Raw genomic sequence first — 17,405 nt, 5'->3', positions numbered from 1 at the left:
GGGTCTTAGTTGCCGCATGCAGGATCTAGTTCCCTGACCAGGGATCGAACTCGGGCCCCCTGCATTGGGAGCGTGAAGTCTTAACCACTGGGGCACCAGGGAAGTGCCAATCGAACCTGAGTCCCCTGCATTGGAAGGCGGATCCTTTTTTTTTTTTTTTTTTTTTTTATTTAATTTATTTTATTTTTGGCTGCATTGGGTCTTCGTTGTTGTGTGTGGGCTTTCTCTAGTTGCAGCAAGGGGGGCTACTCTTCGTTGCAGTGCAAGGGCTTCTCATTGCGGTGGCTTCTCTTGTTGCGGAGCACGGGCTCTAGGTGCGCGGGCTTCAGCAGTTGTGGCTCGCAGGCTCTAGATCACAGGCTCAGTAGTTGTAGCACACAGGCTTAGTTGCTCTGCGACATGTGGGATCTTCCCGGACCAGGGCTCAAACCCATGTCCCCTGCATTGGCAGGCGGATTCTTAACCACTGTGCCAGCAGGGAAGCCCTGGAAGGCGGATTCTTAACCCCTGGACCACCGGGGAAGTCCCTCATTGAGTTTTTGAGAAAGGCAGACGTTGGTTGACCTTTGGGATAAGTCTATCATGATAAGCTAGGAAAAGTAGTAGAACTAGCAAAATCTTTTCATCACCTCATTTGTAAAAGAAAACTATGGGCTTCATTCTAAGTGAACTTAAAAAAATGATTAGTACCAATAAACATATTAAAATCTATATTGCTCTTTAGAAATCTTTTAGTACATAAATGCTGCTTGTTAATTGGCTTAGAATTGGGGAGTTGGCTTTGAAAATAATTCAATTTTTTTAAACTCCAGCCTTAGAAATTTTTCGTTCCTTTCCAATTATGTACAAGATATGGGAAAAAGCAGCTCTAGTCATAGTGATACCAGTTGTGTGTTTTGTGCTTTATCGCTTCTTAGGGCATCATTGCAGAGTATAACAAAATCAATGATGTGAAGGAAGATGATGACACAGAGAAGTTCAAGGAAGCCATTGTGAAATTCCATCGGCTGTTTGGAATGCCTGAGGAAGAGAAACTCGTCAACTATTACTCTTGCAGCTACTGGAAGGGGAAGGTTCCCCGCCAGGGTTGGATGTACCTCAGTATTAACCACCTTTGCTTTTATTCTTTTCTGATGGGAAGGGAAGGTGAGTTCTCTAGAATTTCAGAGGGAAGCTTTTGAAAGTCTCCTGAGGTTTGCCTGCCCTGAACGCACAAACCACATCCAAACATCAACAATAATAAATCTGTAGTTGTAACTGAGCCAGCACTATTTTGTGATGACTTAACAGTTGAATCCAATCATTTTTGGCTCAATGGTTGTAACGAAATTAGTTATGAAGTAGTAAAGATTCACCAAAGGTATAATTCATTTAGTAGACCTGGACTTAAATCCGTAATAATTGTAACTCAGAATTTTTGTGGTCCACGTTTGTCTGTTGAAACTAACAAACAGAACAATGATAAATATGGGCACATAAACTCAAGGGAGGTCAGTGAAATTGGGGGGCGGGGTGTTAGTTTCCAGTATCTTGAAAGGATTTTGAGCAGCTGTGTGTTGACCCAGCCTTGTTGCCTGTGCTCAGCCAAGCTGGTCATCCGGTGGGCGGACATCACTCAGCTCGAGAAGAACGCCACGCTGCTGCTGCCTGACGTGATCAAAGTGAACACGAGGTCCAGCGAGCATTTCTTCTCCGTTTTCCTCAACATCAATGAGACCTTCAAGTTAATGGAGCAGCTCGCCAACATCGCCATGAGGCAACTCTTAGACAATGAGGGGTTTGAACAAGATCGATCCCTGCCTAAACTGAAAAAGAAATCTCCTAAAAAAGTGTCTGCTCTAAAACGGTAGGTGTCAGAGACTTAGAGTCTTTTACAGGCTTTAGAAGCAAGAAACACATCTGTTCCTTTATGAAAGTTAACCTTTTCTGAACAACTTCAAGGGTTCAGAACAGTTTTCCAGGTACAGATACAAAACAGAAAAAGACTACCCAAGGCACTCCCAGTTCATGAAGCGAGGCAGACACGACCAGTTCCAGTACAATGGGATGGGACCTCTTCTGTTCCTAGGAGCAGAGCGCCATGAGCACACACATGGGGAGACGGGCAGAGTGTGTAGGAAAGACCTCTCAGCGGAGCTGCTTGGAGCTGGGCTCTCAAGACATGGTAGACATTACTCATTCAGAGTCAGGAGGATGGATATTTCAGGCAGAGGGAATAACATGATGGGAGAAGCACAAGGGAAAAGCACAGAGGGAAGTTAGTCCATCACATGTGTGAAAGGTGACTGGGCATGAGATGAAGCGAGGCTGCAGAGAGACCTGGAAGTCTGGATCTGGGCTAGAGAGAAGGCGAGGGAAAAGTTGGTGCTCTAAAGTGTGACGGTATGCATGGAATTACCCCTAACTGAGGTGGGGATGAGGGAAGGAAGAGCGTGTCCAAGGGATATGAGGGCTCAGTTTTGATCGTGTTGAGTTGAGTTGACTGGAGGACATCGAACTGGAATTGGCAATCATTGCCATACAGCTGGTACCTGACAAGAAGTCACTGCAATTAAAACGCCTTTGGTGATTTGAGACATGTTTTGATAGAGTGACAAGAGGATGGGCTGCTGCGGTAGGTTGAATAGCACGTGAAAGGCAAGGCAAGGGCGTTAGGACAATATGGATTGCTTTTTCAAGAAATTCAGTGGTAAAGGAGGGGGCTTGCTCATTTTAGAATGAAAAAGATTTGACCAGAGGATGGTATGAAGTAGGCAGATGGGAAGAGTTTGTTGGTGACGGGTAAGTGCAGGGACAGAAGGGAGCATGGAGATAAAGCTAGAAGAAAATGAATAATTTAAAAAGTGACATCTCATAGGACATGGAAAAGGATGCTTATGTGTGCTGATACATCTCCCTTTGAAACAGGAAAGGAAGTAGGATGAGATGAGGGTGGCATTGGCTTTGGAGATAGGAGGGAGGGAATTGGAGGGCCTGTCTTTGCCCTGTGAAGCCAGAAACTGGATCGTCAGGGGGCTGAGGTAGCATAAACGCTTGAGCAAAGAGGTTTAAATAACTGCCATGATGAACAGGAAAAAGGAACTCATTAGGGAAAAGATCATAGTTACCTGAGGACCCAGATGAGGTTAGATACTCTGGTTGTCCTGGAGGTGGGTCGTTCCTGTGTTTTGGGCAGTTTTATTGTCTACTCAGTGTGAACAGTGCGAGTCAGCAGATTCACGTGGCTTGCGTGTATTTGCATTAGGTCGTTCTTAAAAGATAAGGCCCCGAGAGTGGCTCTGGATGAGTCATGGATAAATGTACTCATCTCTTAAGAAATTACTGTATTCTTTTAGAAGGAGAATTATTTCCTGTCCAGGACTTGTTTTCCTAAGATCCTTTGACATTCACAGATACTGATTGCAAAATGGCTACACAAGGGACCTAAATATATTAAAATAATTTCATTATGCTTTTGGGTCATAGTTTGGAGTTAACGCCAGTAGAAAGCCAAGAAGGTAGGAATAAGTCTCACAAGATGGAGGAGGGGAAAGATGGGCTGGGGAACCTCCATTGCCACATCATTTAGAGGTACTGAAACTTTTATTTTGTGTGGGGTGAGTTATTTTTGTTGCTTTCCAGCGATCTGGATGCCAGGGCAAAGAGTGAGAGATATCGTGCACTTTTCCGGCTGCCCAAAGATGAAAAATTAGATGGCCACACAGACTGCACCCTCTGGACTCCATTCAACAAAATGCACATTTTGGGGCAGATGTTTGTGTCCACAAACTACATCTGCTTTACCAGCAAGGAAGAAAACCTGTGCAGCCTCATTATCCCACTCCGAGAGGTAAGTGGCAGGTGAAAATGGAACTTTTAGGGTATCTTAAGAGTTTTACTGGTCATACTTTTCTGTGTATCTTTTACCGGCAGTGAGTTGGCTTTTAACCATAGGTGAGTGTTCATAATTCTTTAGTGGAATCTGCCACTCTTTTATTTGTTGTCATGGCTCTAAGTGACCATGGGACCTGCGAGATATTTTCTTCCAGAGACAGCCTGGTATTTTTAAATGTAGATTTCATTCTTGTTCAGGTAAGGTGAGGCCAACAGAGCAGGAGATGACTGTCATTGAAAAGATTGGTTGTTATACTCACGGATTCCACTGGGGGGGGCACACCATGCCGTGGGGACCACGCAGGGAAGCACCAGGGTGAGTCAGCTGGCAGAGGAGCAGGGGAAAACATGGGCAAGAGCCTTTATTGTGGTTTCCATGGGAAGAAACAGGCGAGGCAGGGTAAGCAGGCTTAGGATTGGCAAGTTGAATAATTTTGGCAGGCTCCAGGGCAGAGGGCCTATCCCTAGTTGTCTGGTACCTGGCCCTGGGGTGATGAGGGCAGGTCAATGTGGCCCTGAGTGTGAAAGCAGATATAGGAGGTCACTGGGGTATGGGCTTGGATTGGTTGGTTTGCCTATAAAAGGCCTGCTCACAGGTGAGTCCTTTACTATCTCCAGGAGTTAGCTAACTCTGGGTCAAAAAGGCCCCAAGATGTGAAAACATCAAATACAGAAGCTAGAAAATGTAGTTACTACACCTGACTCACAGCCTGAGCAGCTTGGTCTTTAGAGGAGACAGTCTAGGTTGTGAATCAGAAAGCCAAGTGTTCAGATCTGTCCGGTTTGTCAATTCCTTGCCTTAGAACCACTGGGACCGCTGGCCACAGTGGCAGATTCCTGAGCCCACCCCAGATCTTCTGGATCTCTGCAAGTTTTGGAGTCTGTATTTTAATAGAGTGCCAGGCTGATGCCCATAGACAGTGAAGACTAAGAAACATTATTATTGTATCTGGGGTGGAGGTGGCTTCTGTCGTGTCCTCACAGTGATAGATTATTCTAGTACTTGTATGGAAGCCTTGCTGTTTGGGGTTGAGAAACAACTCAAAGTTAGGATGTCAAGGGCTGGCAGACGCACAGTTTCTGACCTGGTAACTTTCAACCTACTCTGGTCCTTTTCTAGAAATTAAGACGGTTAGAAGCTTTGGCTATTTAATCAAGATTGACCCTTTATTAAGATTCTCTATAGTAAAGGATTCAAGTTTCCTTCTGCCTTCTTTTCTTTTTTTAAAAAAAATCGTTTATGTAAGCAAATTTTCTTGTTTTTCTTTTTTCTTGTTTCAAAAATATTGCATCATTATCACAGAAAATTAGTAAAAATACAAATAAAAAGAAAACAAAATTCAGTCCTAGTCCCACCCTTCAAAGACGACCATGTTAACGTTCTGCTGTACAGCTTTTCAGGCTTTCTATACATTGCTGTGTATATGTCATTTATATTATTTAGATATAAAACATAAAGATTTTTATTTTTTTCTTAATTCCCTTAACAGTGGGTGTACACTAAACTTTTCCCCATATCATAAAATATTCTTTTACAATGTAACTTTTAGTGACTGCATATTATTCCATTAATGGATATGTATAATTTATTTCTTCTTTTTAGGTTACCTGTGCTTGGACCTTTGCATTGTTCTTAGTTTTCTCCCAATCATATGTATAATTTTCCTTAATTGATAAATTCCTAGAAGTTTAATTGGTGGATCAAGAAGAATGCAAAATGTTAAGCAATTGAAAAATCTAGTTCTCCTTCTTATAGGGTGTGCTAACTGGTATTATAACACATTTGGAGGCCAGGAATTGTTGGGAGTGAATTCTGAGACGGATAATTCATCAGGACTTACAATTGGCTCTGAAAGGCATTTCATGACTTTTTCCAGCAAACTTTGTCTTAGGGAGTTACTAAACTCTGTGTGTGTGTGTGTGTGTGTGTGTGTGTGTGTGTGGTGTAATTGACATAACATATTAGTTTCAGGTAAACAAAGTAGTGATTTGGTATTTGTATATATTACAGAATGATCACCACAATAAGTCCAGTTAACATCTATCACCATATGTAGTAACAAGGCTGCCACTAAAAATGTTCTTCATCAAGTACTACCTGAACATAGTAAAGCAAAGGAGTGACCTGGACTGGCTAGGGAAACCCATCCTGGGATAAAGAATGTACCGTGGATGTGTCATTTATGAATCTGAGTGAGTCATCACTCTGTTTATCCAGAGAGAACTCAGGAGCAGAGAGGGGCTGGGAGCTGCTGTCCAGATGTCTTATCTCCTGTTCCCCACCTCCCGGTTTGGTCCAGGCGCTCTGTGTACGTTTTAGTGTGATTGATAATAGGATGGTGAGAGTTTGGGGGAAGTGAGAGAATAGAGGTTAATGTCCTCAGCCCATCTTCTGCTTGCTAGTTTTCCCCAACAGGCAATAGGGCAAAGATCATTCAGTCACATTTCAGGGTAAGTCAGAAGAGGGACAATGGTAGAGGTAGCATTTAAAAATAAAGTGTGTTGTGGTTGGAGGATGCAGCTTTAAAGAAATGCTCAGTGAGACAGCAGTGCCCTGTCCTTTAACCTGATGGATCGTTGAGGTATATTCATGGTAAATCCCGAACCTCGACTAATGGAAGAAGCAAAGGACTTAATGTAATTTTTATTACCTCTAGGTATGATAATGACAGAAAAACACTAGAACGAGGCTCCCACCCTCCGTCCGGGTCTGTCTGAGTAGAGGTGGTGTCTCTGTGAACTGAGTTAAGCTGATTGGTCAGCAGGAGCCTCCATGGGAACACTGCATCCTCCTTGGAACGGCTACTTTTAGGATTGTGTAGACTAGGAATTGTTGTTCTATTTAATTTTTTCTAAATAAGTAGAAATACTGACTGGAGATTGTTAATATATATTCTACATACAGACTTAAGGTAGACCAAATCGATACATGTTAAATATTTACACAGAATCTTATTGCTGTAGATTTTATAGAAATTACTGAGGCAGCAAAGCAGGAGGATAAAGGGAAGTGATCAAGGTCCCCATTAGAGATTCCAGATGAAGTCTCTCTTTTCTTTCAATTATAAATTACCTTGTAAGTGTTCTGTATGACACACCAAGATTTGATTAAATTTGATCTATTTTAAACGCTACTGAAACTACGCTACAGCAGAACTTTTTTTTTTTTTTTTTTTTATGGCTGTGTTGGGTCTTCATTTCTGTGCGAGGGCTTTCTCTAGTTGCGGCAAGTGGGGGCCGCTCTTCATCGCGGTGCGCGGGCCTCTCACTATCGCGGCCTCTCTTGTTGCAGAGCACAGGCTCCAGACGCGCGGGCTCAGTAGTTGTGGCTCACGGGCCTAGTTGCTCCACGGCATGTGGGATCTTCCCAGACCAGGGCTTGAACCCGTGTCCCCTGCATTGGCAGGCAGATTCTCAACCACTGCGCCACCAAGGAAGCCCCAATTTGATCTATTTTATAACCCAAGTTGGTAACTAAAACGTGTCTCATTATTCTGTAGAATATTCGGATATAGCTGTTGCCCGTTCCTGGTGGCACAAAGCTTATGGGGTAGAATTCTACTAGAACTCATTTGCCAGTGAAAAATAGGTTGTAACCCGTGGGAACCTTCCTAGGTTTTCTGAGGGCGCTTTCTTGCTGTCTCTGTATTCATGATCCTGCCAGATACAGGACTTTGCACTTTGACTTCATCACGATGCACGTGATGTCTGTGTTTTAGGCACAGAACTTGAACCTTTCATTCTCTTGACATCTGTCATTTAATCGCAGACGCCTGGTGACTAAAAGAATCAGAAAAAATCTACTGAGAGAAAAGGAAGTTTTCATCAGTCTTTTAAAATAAGCATTGTTTAACACATGTCTGAAGTGTCATGGGAAAATCCTTTTTATGATAAAGAAGTTGGGTTTTTTCCCCCAATTTCTCTAGCTTCTTTTGCATTGGGAGAAAAAGACACTTTTATGTTCAACTCCAGGTATCTTGGAGATTCCTTTTAAAAAGTGTAAATATATATCTAACTTGTACATATTTATGAAGTCTGAGAACAGAAGACAGGTCCTGCAATTTTTCCCTTTATGGACCCCAGTAATACCTGTTTGCACTTGGGACCATGCAACTTTTTAGGCAGTTCCAAGAAGTTCCTTAGCCTTGAAGGGGAGAAAAGTTTTTAAAGTTCTGCTTGGGAGGAAATGTATTTCACATGAAAGTGCTGATGCAGAGGTTGAAGTTGAACCTGTCTAGACTGCTTACGTGTGGAAATGAAAAAGGGAAAGGAACTTAACTCTACAGAGTCAGAGCTGCTGCAAATAAACCATTTATCTAGGGCTGGCCTTGAGATTTTCTTCCTAATGTGCTAAAGAAAAAAATTGTAATGCATTTATCCTAGTTTCCAGTTGATGAAAATCCTATTATAAACCACCAAACATATGTCGTCATTTCAAAGCTAAAACACATGCCCCTCTTTCCTACTTTTCTCCTGACGTGGTAGACTTACTTCACCACACATGCTATGCATGTGTGCGCGCGCACGTGCACACACACACACACACACACACACACAGAGTCAGCCAATGCAGATAGGGTTGCAGTTAAGCTGTTTAAGTCATGTCTGTTCAGAATCGAGCCTTTAAAACTTTGAAGTGGTAAGAGGTGAGGGATGCAAAGCCCTGGAGTCTAAATGAGACGTTTGAAGGATTGGTGGTGTTTTGAAAGCCATCCCCACATTAAGCTGGTAAAAGGACCCAGTGTCATCGGTTGTTTCTGTCTCTTACAGATGAAGCAACAGCTAGGAGTCCTCCCTCTTATGGGTCCATGAAATTTTAATGAAAATCAAAGAATTCCTTTACGACAAGGTTTCTCAACCTTGGCACTATTGGCATCTTGGGCCGGACTTTGTTGGGGGCGGGCCGTCCTGGGTCCTGTGCACTGCAGGATGTTCAGCAGTATCCCTTCCTCTACCTATGAGATGCCAGTGGTGCCCTCCACTTGCGACTACTAGAAGTGCCTCTAGATGTTGCCAAATGTCTCCTAGGGGGCAAAAATCACTCTCGATTTATAACTACTAATTTATAGAAAGACCAGCAAGATGATTCCAGCTCCAGTTTGATTTGTTACGAGCTGTTTTATTTTATTGGAACAGGGCTAAAGAATCTCAACTTGCCTCAGTAAAATAGAGGAGGTTTCTACAGAGATTTAAAAGCGTTGTGTTCTTTCCAGTGCGGCTAAGAGGTTGCTGTCGGATAATCCCTGGAAAGTAATACTCTTGGTGTCCTGTTTCTTTTCAGGTGACGATTGTAGAAAAGGCAGACAGCTCCAGCGTGCTCCCCAGTCCTTTATCCATCAGCACCAAGAACAGGATGACCTTCCTGTTTGCCAATTTGAGAGATAGAGACTTTCTAGTGCAGAGGATCTCTGATTTCCTTCAACAGACGACCTCCAAAATATACTCGGACAAAGAGTTTGCAGGAAGCTACAACAGTTCAGATGATGAGGTCTGTGGAAGGCACCTGCAGGTGTTTTGGCTCATCTTATTACTCTTCCCCGGGGGTGTTCACCTCCCTGTCTGTTAGTTTGATCTTGAAGCTTTGCAGCTGTGCTAAGATGAACCACCTACTCTGATGTCCAGAGCAGTATCTCATTTAAATCTCATGGAGTTTATGTTTGGGATCATAGAGCCGGACAGAACCTTAGAGATCACCTGGTCTAACCCTCTTCTTTCACTGTTGAAAGCATTATTAAGTAATTTGTCCTGGTTACATAGCAAGTGACTCTGGTCTATATAAGTGACCTTGTTGGGAATGGTGCAGAGGTCACTCAAAACTGAAATACAACATCATTATGATGATTTTATGATGATAAAATACAAATTATATCCCTATTGAATTAGGCCCTAGACGTCCAGGGAAACTGGGGCCCTGAAAGATATGTAATTAGCTCAAGTGATAGAGCAACTTGCTAGCAGCTAAAATACATTGCAAAAATGGTGAGCTCATGAGTAACATCCCTGCCCCTGTCTCCCTGCTCCAAGCTTCTGTAAGCATTTCTGAGGCACCAGAAACTAGAGAGGAGGTGAGGGAGGTGGTCCCATGAGCAGCTGATTCAACCACATCATGCTTTACATGCATACTAATCAGAGAGACACGTGGCCAACCAGTTTGTTGTAAAAATGCATCTAAAATACAGAGGAAACCTATTTTGGGCATTGAAGCTCTGTGGCCCATGACCCCATCTAATCCCCATCAAAGTGCTGGCTTGCTGCCTTTCTCCTGTTTTGTCACGTCACAAGAAACCTCCTGGGAACCATGACATAGCTATTGGTGTCTGTCCAGAGGATGCTGAAGAAGTAGATTCTGTAGCCAAAATGGTTCCAGCATCTTGTTGCTCTCTGCATCGGCAGGTGTATTCTCGGCCCAGCAGCCTCGTTTCCTCCAGTCCCCAGAGAAGCACGAGCTCCGATGCTGACGGTGAGCGCCAGTTTAACCTCAATGGCAACAGCGTCCCCACGGCCACACAGACCCTGATGACCATGTATCGGCGGCGGTCTCCCGAGGAGTTCAACCCGAAATTGGTGGGTGCCGCCTCCTCTTGCCCAGAACTTTCTATATTAGAACGATAACGTTTAAAAAATCTTTTCGAATAAAAGTAAACTCATCAATATGTCAATAGATATTTTCCTACAAGTAAAGGATATTTTGTTGAAGAAGCACAAATGACATGTAAATATAACATATAATGACATGGTTATATGTCATTGGGTTTCAGAGTGGCTTCATTGTGGAAGGAGACGAGTTATAGAGGGTACGGCTGACCTTTTTTTGGTCTTGTTTTTAACTATGGTATAAGTCAGCCAACAAGTAAGTACATAATGTCTCAGGCCACGTTTAAAAAACATCCACTGTTTCGATCTTTTTAAATAAAAGTAAACTCATCAATATGTCAATAGATATTTTCCTACAAGTAAAGGATATTTTGTTGAAGAAACACAAATGACATGCAAATATAACATATAATGACATGGTTATATGTCATTGGGTTTCAGAGTGGCTTCATCGTGGAAGGAGACGAGTTATAGAGGGTACAGCTGACAATTTTTGGTCTTGTTTTTAACTATTGTATAAGTCAGCCAACAAATAAGTACATAATGTCTCAGGCCACGTTTAAAAAACATCCACTGTTTCACTTGGAGGTATAGACATAAAGCCATAAATATCATTTGCATTCTGCTGACTCATCTCAGGTAAGTACACTTCTGACTCTAGGCCAGAAAATTTCATGGCAGATCCACGGGCATACATGTGTCATATCTGGGAAGGACTCCAGAAAATCTGAGTTCTTTGTTCTCATGAATTCTGTCCAGAACTTAACTGCTCCATTCACCAGGGAAAGTGTTCTGACCTTCCATCGAACTTGTCCTAACCATTGTCGAAGTACTTTGGGATGTAGTGATGCTTCATTATCCCTTTCAGGCCAAAGAGTTTTTGAAAGAGCAAGCCTGGAAGATTCACTTTGCTGAGTACGGGCAAGGGATTTGCATGTACCGCACGGAAAAGACACGGGACCTGGTGCTGAAGGGCGTACCCGAGAGCATGCGCGGGGAGCTCTGGCTGCTGCTCTCAGGTATGGCCGGGCTCGGGGTGGGAGCAGTGGGGACCCCGGGGCTGCCCTTCCACCTTCCATCGTGCCTCAGGGCTCTTTCAAATATGTAACCCCCTGATTCAGTGCTAGATCGCAGTTCCTTGCCAGAGTGTTGAATTCCCTCAGTAAAAATACAGGACACATATTCAACAGACCAGATGTTGAAGACACCATCCCTCGAGTCCTCATAACCTCTTCTATTCTTTCACTAACTCTGTTTAGGATAAAACGGAGACTGAAGAAAAAGTATAGTTCTTTGTGATTTTTGGAGTCCTTTTTCTCCTTTCCCAGCTGTGTCAACTTCATTGAGGATGTTTAAGTGTGGCACTCCATCAGAGTCTTCGTTGGGATGGGGAAGAGGGTAGAAATGAAGGAATAAAAGAAGCTTCTCCTTGATTTTTGCCACTTCTTGAATTTGCTGGTTATCACTGGAGACCGGGAAGAGAGACCAGAATCAGCCCTGGGAACGAAAGCCTTCCTGGATCATACACGCCAAGCTGGAGATGCCGGGAAGGACAGAAGGGGACATGTCCTGGACCCATGGGAAAGCTGTGTCCATCCTCACTGGCCCACTGCCAGGCTCATACCCAAATACAACACCGTCAGTTTAAACCTTTGAGCCCTGCTACAGAAGCCAGAGGTCCTTCGGGCTAAGCCCATCATTCCTTCCTCCCAGCCTCAACATCCGGTGTATGCCAGGGATCTATTCTGTCACAAACATCAGAGCATTCCTTTGGGTGTCACCAGTCTTTAATATATAAATCAGTTACTTTACCTGGTTAGAAGCTTGAAATGTAATCATCTTAAATAGGCCCATGTGAAAATTTTTATTTGAATGTGAGGTGGTCTGACACAAGTACTATTATCAAAACCGTTTATTTTAAAAATGACATTAAAATTAAAAGCATAGTTACCAGACTTATAAGAAAACCTTTGGAAAAAAAAAAACAAACCTGTAGCTCTTTCTAAAAGTGGATATAAATGGCAATTGCCTATAATGAGATATATTAACATCTCAGAAGTAGGGGGATAGAATCCTGAAAAATAATTGGTTTTATCTGTTTCATGTAAAACTAGTTTGTTCTATCCTCATTTACATGTCTTGTTTTTCATTTGCTTTACGTGCAGCAGCCATAGCTCCTCATTTAGAAACCCAAATTTGAGTCAAGTCATTTCTAGTTACCAATCCAGCCCAAGAAGATCTTTACCATCCAGGCTGCTGTCTTCCTTGTGTGTGGCCGACAGGTCACCTTGACAACCTGATTCCGATCGCTGACAGAGTAAACAAAAAATTCCATTTTCACTTTATTCAAATTGGAAGTTATTTACAGCCACATTTTAGATGAAAATGAAACACATTAGCCACGGGGGAAACAGCCTACGACAGTCCACAGCCTTGTTATAGAGACACATTCAGAGTTAGACCCAGCGTTTTCTTTAACTGTGATGGGCTATGTGAGGCCAAAGGGTATTGTGGTCTACACACCATCTCTGTTGGGTAGAGAACTGAGCCCATATTTCCACCCAGTGCACAGGGCGTGGGGTTCATATGGAGGCCAGCCCACCCACAGGGAGAGCCCAGCCCCCAGCAGGGGAGCCCCGCCTGAGTCCTGCCCTGCTTCCCATAACTCTTAGGACCCCTGTACCAGGGCCTGGTTCACTGTACCCACTGAAGTGAGGTGCAGGCCAGACGGCAAGAAGTCCTTGCAAATCTCCCTTGAGAAGAGAGCCAAAGCCAGTGTTCAGTTGCCGTCAACCAGACTGCCTTTCCAGGGCAAGTGTGAGTGATGAGGCTGGCTCTCTGGGTGACCACCTGTGGCAAGGACTGGGTCAGCCCAGGGGTCTAATTTCTAATCAGTGAAACGCAGATCAGTTTACCCTGTCATTAAATACGTGTGTGTGTGTGTATAGTGTGTATATATATACATATATATATTTAACATATATGTACCTATTCATTATATAATATGTACATATATGTATGTGTATTTTTATCTGTGTATATATATATATGTGTATATATATATAATTTATACTTACGTAAATTATATTTAACTAGATTTAGATTCAAATGTTTGCATCCAGAGTTTTTCTGCCTTTTTTTTTTTTTTTAAACTTTGTTCTCATAGAATTTTTTTTTTTTTAATTTATTAATTTATTTATTTTTGGCTGTGTTGGGTCTTCGTTTCTGTGCGAGGGCTTTCTCTAGTTGTGGCAAGCGGGGGCCACTCTTCATCGCGGTGCGCGGGCCTCTCACTATCGCGGCCTCTCTTGCTGCGGAGCACAGGCTCCAGACGCGCAGGCTCAGTAGTTGTGGCTCACGGGCCCAGCTGCTCTGCGGCATGTGGGATCTTCCCAGACCAGGGCTCAAACCCGTGTCCCCTGCATCGGCAGGCAGACTCTCAACCACTGCGCCACCACGGAAGCCCCTTTTCTGCCTTTAAGGATCATAAAATGCAAATCTCTCACCGCAGTGCTTCTCACCCACCTCTCCGTCCTCAGCCCCAGCACTGAGGAGCTCCCCTCCATAGCAGAAGCTCGTCACTGCCGGGGATACCCTCCCCGCCCCCTGCAATGCTACAACTCCTCCGTGTATCCTAATATCTCCTCTTACTCTTCAGTATGACTGTTTGTGAGCCCTTCGAAGCTTATGCTTTAGCAAACAGTTTTCAAACTTATTATGAGAAGCAGACCCTCCTTTTTCAAGTGAAATCCTAAGGAAAACCCCAATAAAATACAAGCAAAGCTGCTTGGTTGAGGGAGGGCTGAGGCGGGTGAGGCCTCAGTTCGGCTTTCTCTGCCCACCTCCCTTTTTTTCTCTGAGCAGCCCCTCAGGATTGTCGGTGGAAGTTCCTTGGAACACAGTTTTTAGGTTGGAAACCTCTATCTTAGGGAGGTTTTTTTTTTTAATTCATCATTATTATTTTTTTTATTGAAGTATAGTTGATTGTGTTAGTTTCAGGTATACAGCATAGAGATTCAGTTATCTTTTTTCTGATTTTTTTTCATTAAGGTTATTACAAGGTATTGAATATAGTTCCCTGTACTGTACAGTAAATCCTTGTTGCTTATTTATTTTATGTATAGTAGTTTGTTAATCCCATCCTCTTAATTTGTCCCTCCCCCATTCCCTCTCCCCTTTGGTAACCATAAGTTTGTTTTCTATGTCTGTGAGTCTGTTTCTGTATTGCATATACATTCATTTGTATTATTTTTTAGATTCCACGTATAAGTGATATCATATAGTATAGGGAGTTTTTTTTTTTTTTTAATTTATTTTTGGCTGTGTTGGGTCTTCGTTGCTGCATGCGGGCTTTTCTCTAGTTGTGGCGAGTGGGGGCTACTCTTTGTTGCAGTGCGTGGGCTTCTTATTGTGGTGGCTTCTCTTGTTGTGGAGCATGGGCTCTAGGCAGGCAGGCTTCAGTAGTTGTGGCTCATGGGCTCAGTAGTTGTGGCGCATGGACTTAGTTGCTCCGTGGCATGTGGGATCTTCCTGGACCAGGGCTCGAACCCGTGTCCCCTGCATTAGCAGGCGGATTCTCAACCACTGCGCCACCAGGGAGGCCCCTGTAGGGAGGTTTTTAAACAGCCTCTTATTATGGAGTGAGAAGAGGGAAGGAAGACAGAAGTGAATTTACAATCTCGCCGTGATTGCAACGGACACGTCATCATGGGATTTCATAATTATCTCGCAAGTGTCCTTTGAGGGGAAGGAAGGTGAAGAGTCTGGGTCAGTCAGCTGTGGTTACAGACCAAGGGCGGGGCTTCCACTTTCTGATGTTGCGTCTGTTGGGTATTTCCCAGGTGCTATCAACGAGAAGGCCACGCATCCCGGGTACTATGAAGACCTCGTGGAGAAGTCCATGGGGAAGTACAACCTCGCCACGGAGGAGATTGAGAGGGACCTGCACCGCTCCCTCCCAGAACACCCGGCTTTCCAGAACGAAATGGGCATCGCTGCTCTGAGGAGAGTCTTAACGGCTTATGCTTTTCGAAATCCTAACATCGGGTATTGCCAGGTGAATGTCACAGAGGGGTGAGACTTTAAGAAAATGTTTTATTAGCCAGTAAGTAATGAGAAAGGCGTTATGGCTAAGAGAACTATTACTGCACCAGGGTCTCTCGACCTTGGTACTGTTGACATCGTGCACTGAATAATTCTTTGTGTGGGACGGTCCTGTGCTTTGTAGGATGTTTAATAACAATCCTGTTGAGTAACATGTTTAATAGCAACTACCCACTAAATGCCAGTAGAACTCCCCAACTGTGACAACTAAAATGTCTGTAGACGTTGACAAGTGTCTCTCAGAGAGCGAAATCTCCCTGAGCTGAGAACCACTGCGCTGAGGTTCTCAGCCAGGAGACAAGAGTGCCCTTTCTGGATCCACCACCGTCTGGTGACCTAGCTGGTCACTAGCTGTTCCTGAGCATGCCTGGGCACCAGGCCTGGATTCTAGGTTCCACAGTGCCCCTGCTCTGCACCTCCTAAGCAATTAATGTCCTTGAGAATGTAACATTTATATGCTAAGGTTATATTTTAAGGCACTTTTAAGTAAATGCTTAATTCAGTATAAAAAAATGTTGCCCATATACCCGCTACAATTATCTTATATACTAGGTACAGATACCACAATTTGGGAAGCTCCGAGATAATGTCCTTAGATTTAAAGGCCACATACATACTCAGAGAGACCTTCGCTGACCATCTAGCTAAAAGATAAAGCAGGCTTAATTCCTTTACACCTCTACACAAACATACACACACACACACACAGAGCACAGGTCTGCCTGTACCACATTTTATCTTTCTGATAGCACTTAATTTAAATATACATCCAAATTGATTAATCAACCTTTACGTCTTTATTCTCTCTCTCTGACCCCAGCATTTATGCCCTGTGAGACTTGTCACCGCTGTGTCCCCCTTTCCCCAATATTTAGTCCAGAGCCTGTTACCAAGTAGACCCTCAAAAGAACTTACCTTGACTGAATGACTAAGGAACTAACCATGACCATGATCTTGGGCTAGGCAGGTTAATTCTCAAGTAGAATTTTACTAATGATTTCACTTGGGAAGCTATTGAGTAAGGCTTACAAGAAAGAGCCTATTAGACCAAAATTCCTTTTTTTTTTTTTAAATTAATTAATTTATTTTTGGCTGAGTTGGGTCTTCATTGCTGCGCACGGGCTCAGTAGTTATGGCTCACCGGCTCTAGAGCACAGGCTCAGTAGTTGTGGCGCACGGGCTTAGTTGCCCCACAGCATGTGGGATCTTCCCGGACCAGAGCTCAAACCCGTGTCCCCCGCATTGGCAGGTGGATTCTCAACCACTGCGCCACCAGGCAAGTCCCCAAAATTCCTTTTTTGACATTTATATTGTTGAAGCCTGATGAACACTTACTGGTTTCTAGAAGATCAAAAGAAGTACAGGAGTGACTTCCCTTCTAATATAATAGAGTTCATATTTATCTTTTGATCTTCCTCTTTTTAATTAAGAGGACATTAAAGTAGTTGAGCCTTGAGTGGTTGTGAGCTATCTGATAATATCTTTTAATAAAGTAGGTTACTTTAGAATAAAATCCCTGTTACTTATCACTACCATCCTTATCCAGATGGAAATAATGGGCGAGGACTCGGACTTTGAAAGGTTTCATTGTTCCCCGAGGAGAGCCTCAAGCCATGTGTACTTGGTTTAGACACAATTATGGAAGACTAAAAAGGAACTAGTTACCTCACTGAATTAAGGATTAAAAACACCGAGATTTTTAACAGGTTAAAAGCTTTGTCAAATAGCCTTTGGACAAAGCTTTTTTGAATGAGGGTTTGCGTGCACGGGGGGCTCAGCCCTTGGTGAATATTGGTGTTCACGGAGGCTCTTAACAGTTAACAAGCTCAAGGACT

The 17,405-nt window shown here is 43.4% G+C and overlaps 1 protein-coding gene across 2 annotated transcripts in view; it reads left to right on the top strand.

The window, feature by feature from the left end:
- The window catches only part of TBC1D9 (TBC1 domain family member 9), a 110,967-nt gene that overhangs the window by 64,538 nt on the left and 29,024 nt on the right, over positions 1-17,405 (top strand). For both annotated transcript variants that reach the window (XM_068542536.1, XM_068542538.1), the window contains exons 4-10: positions 918-1,146; positions 1,585-1,846; positions 3,622-3,829; positions 9,155-9,361; positions 10,267-10,437; positions 11,336-11,486; positions 15,309-15,523. In XM_068542536.1, the coding sequence (XP_068398637.1) occupies positions 918-1,146; positions 1,585-1,846; positions 3,622-3,829; positions 9,155-9,361; positions 10,267-10,437; positions 11,336-11,486; positions 15,309-15,523 (1,443 nt within the window). The remainder of the gene's footprint in view (positions 1-917; positions 1,147-1,584; positions 1,847-3,621; positions 3,830-9,154; positions 9,362-10,266; positions 10,438-11,335; positions 11,487-15,308; positions 15,524-17,405) is intronic.

Source organism: Eschrichtius robustus, chromosome 4, assembly GCF_028021215.1.
Source record: "Eschrichtius robustus isolate mEscRob2 chromosome 4, mEscRob2.pri, whole genome shotgun sequence".
Lineage (NCBI taxonomy): Eukaryota > Metazoa > Chordata > Mammalia > Artiodactyla > Eschrichtiidae > Eschrichtius > Eschrichtius robustus.
Note: the sequence above shows the minus strand (reverse complement) of the source record. Positions and strands in the feature narration are given on the sequence as shown.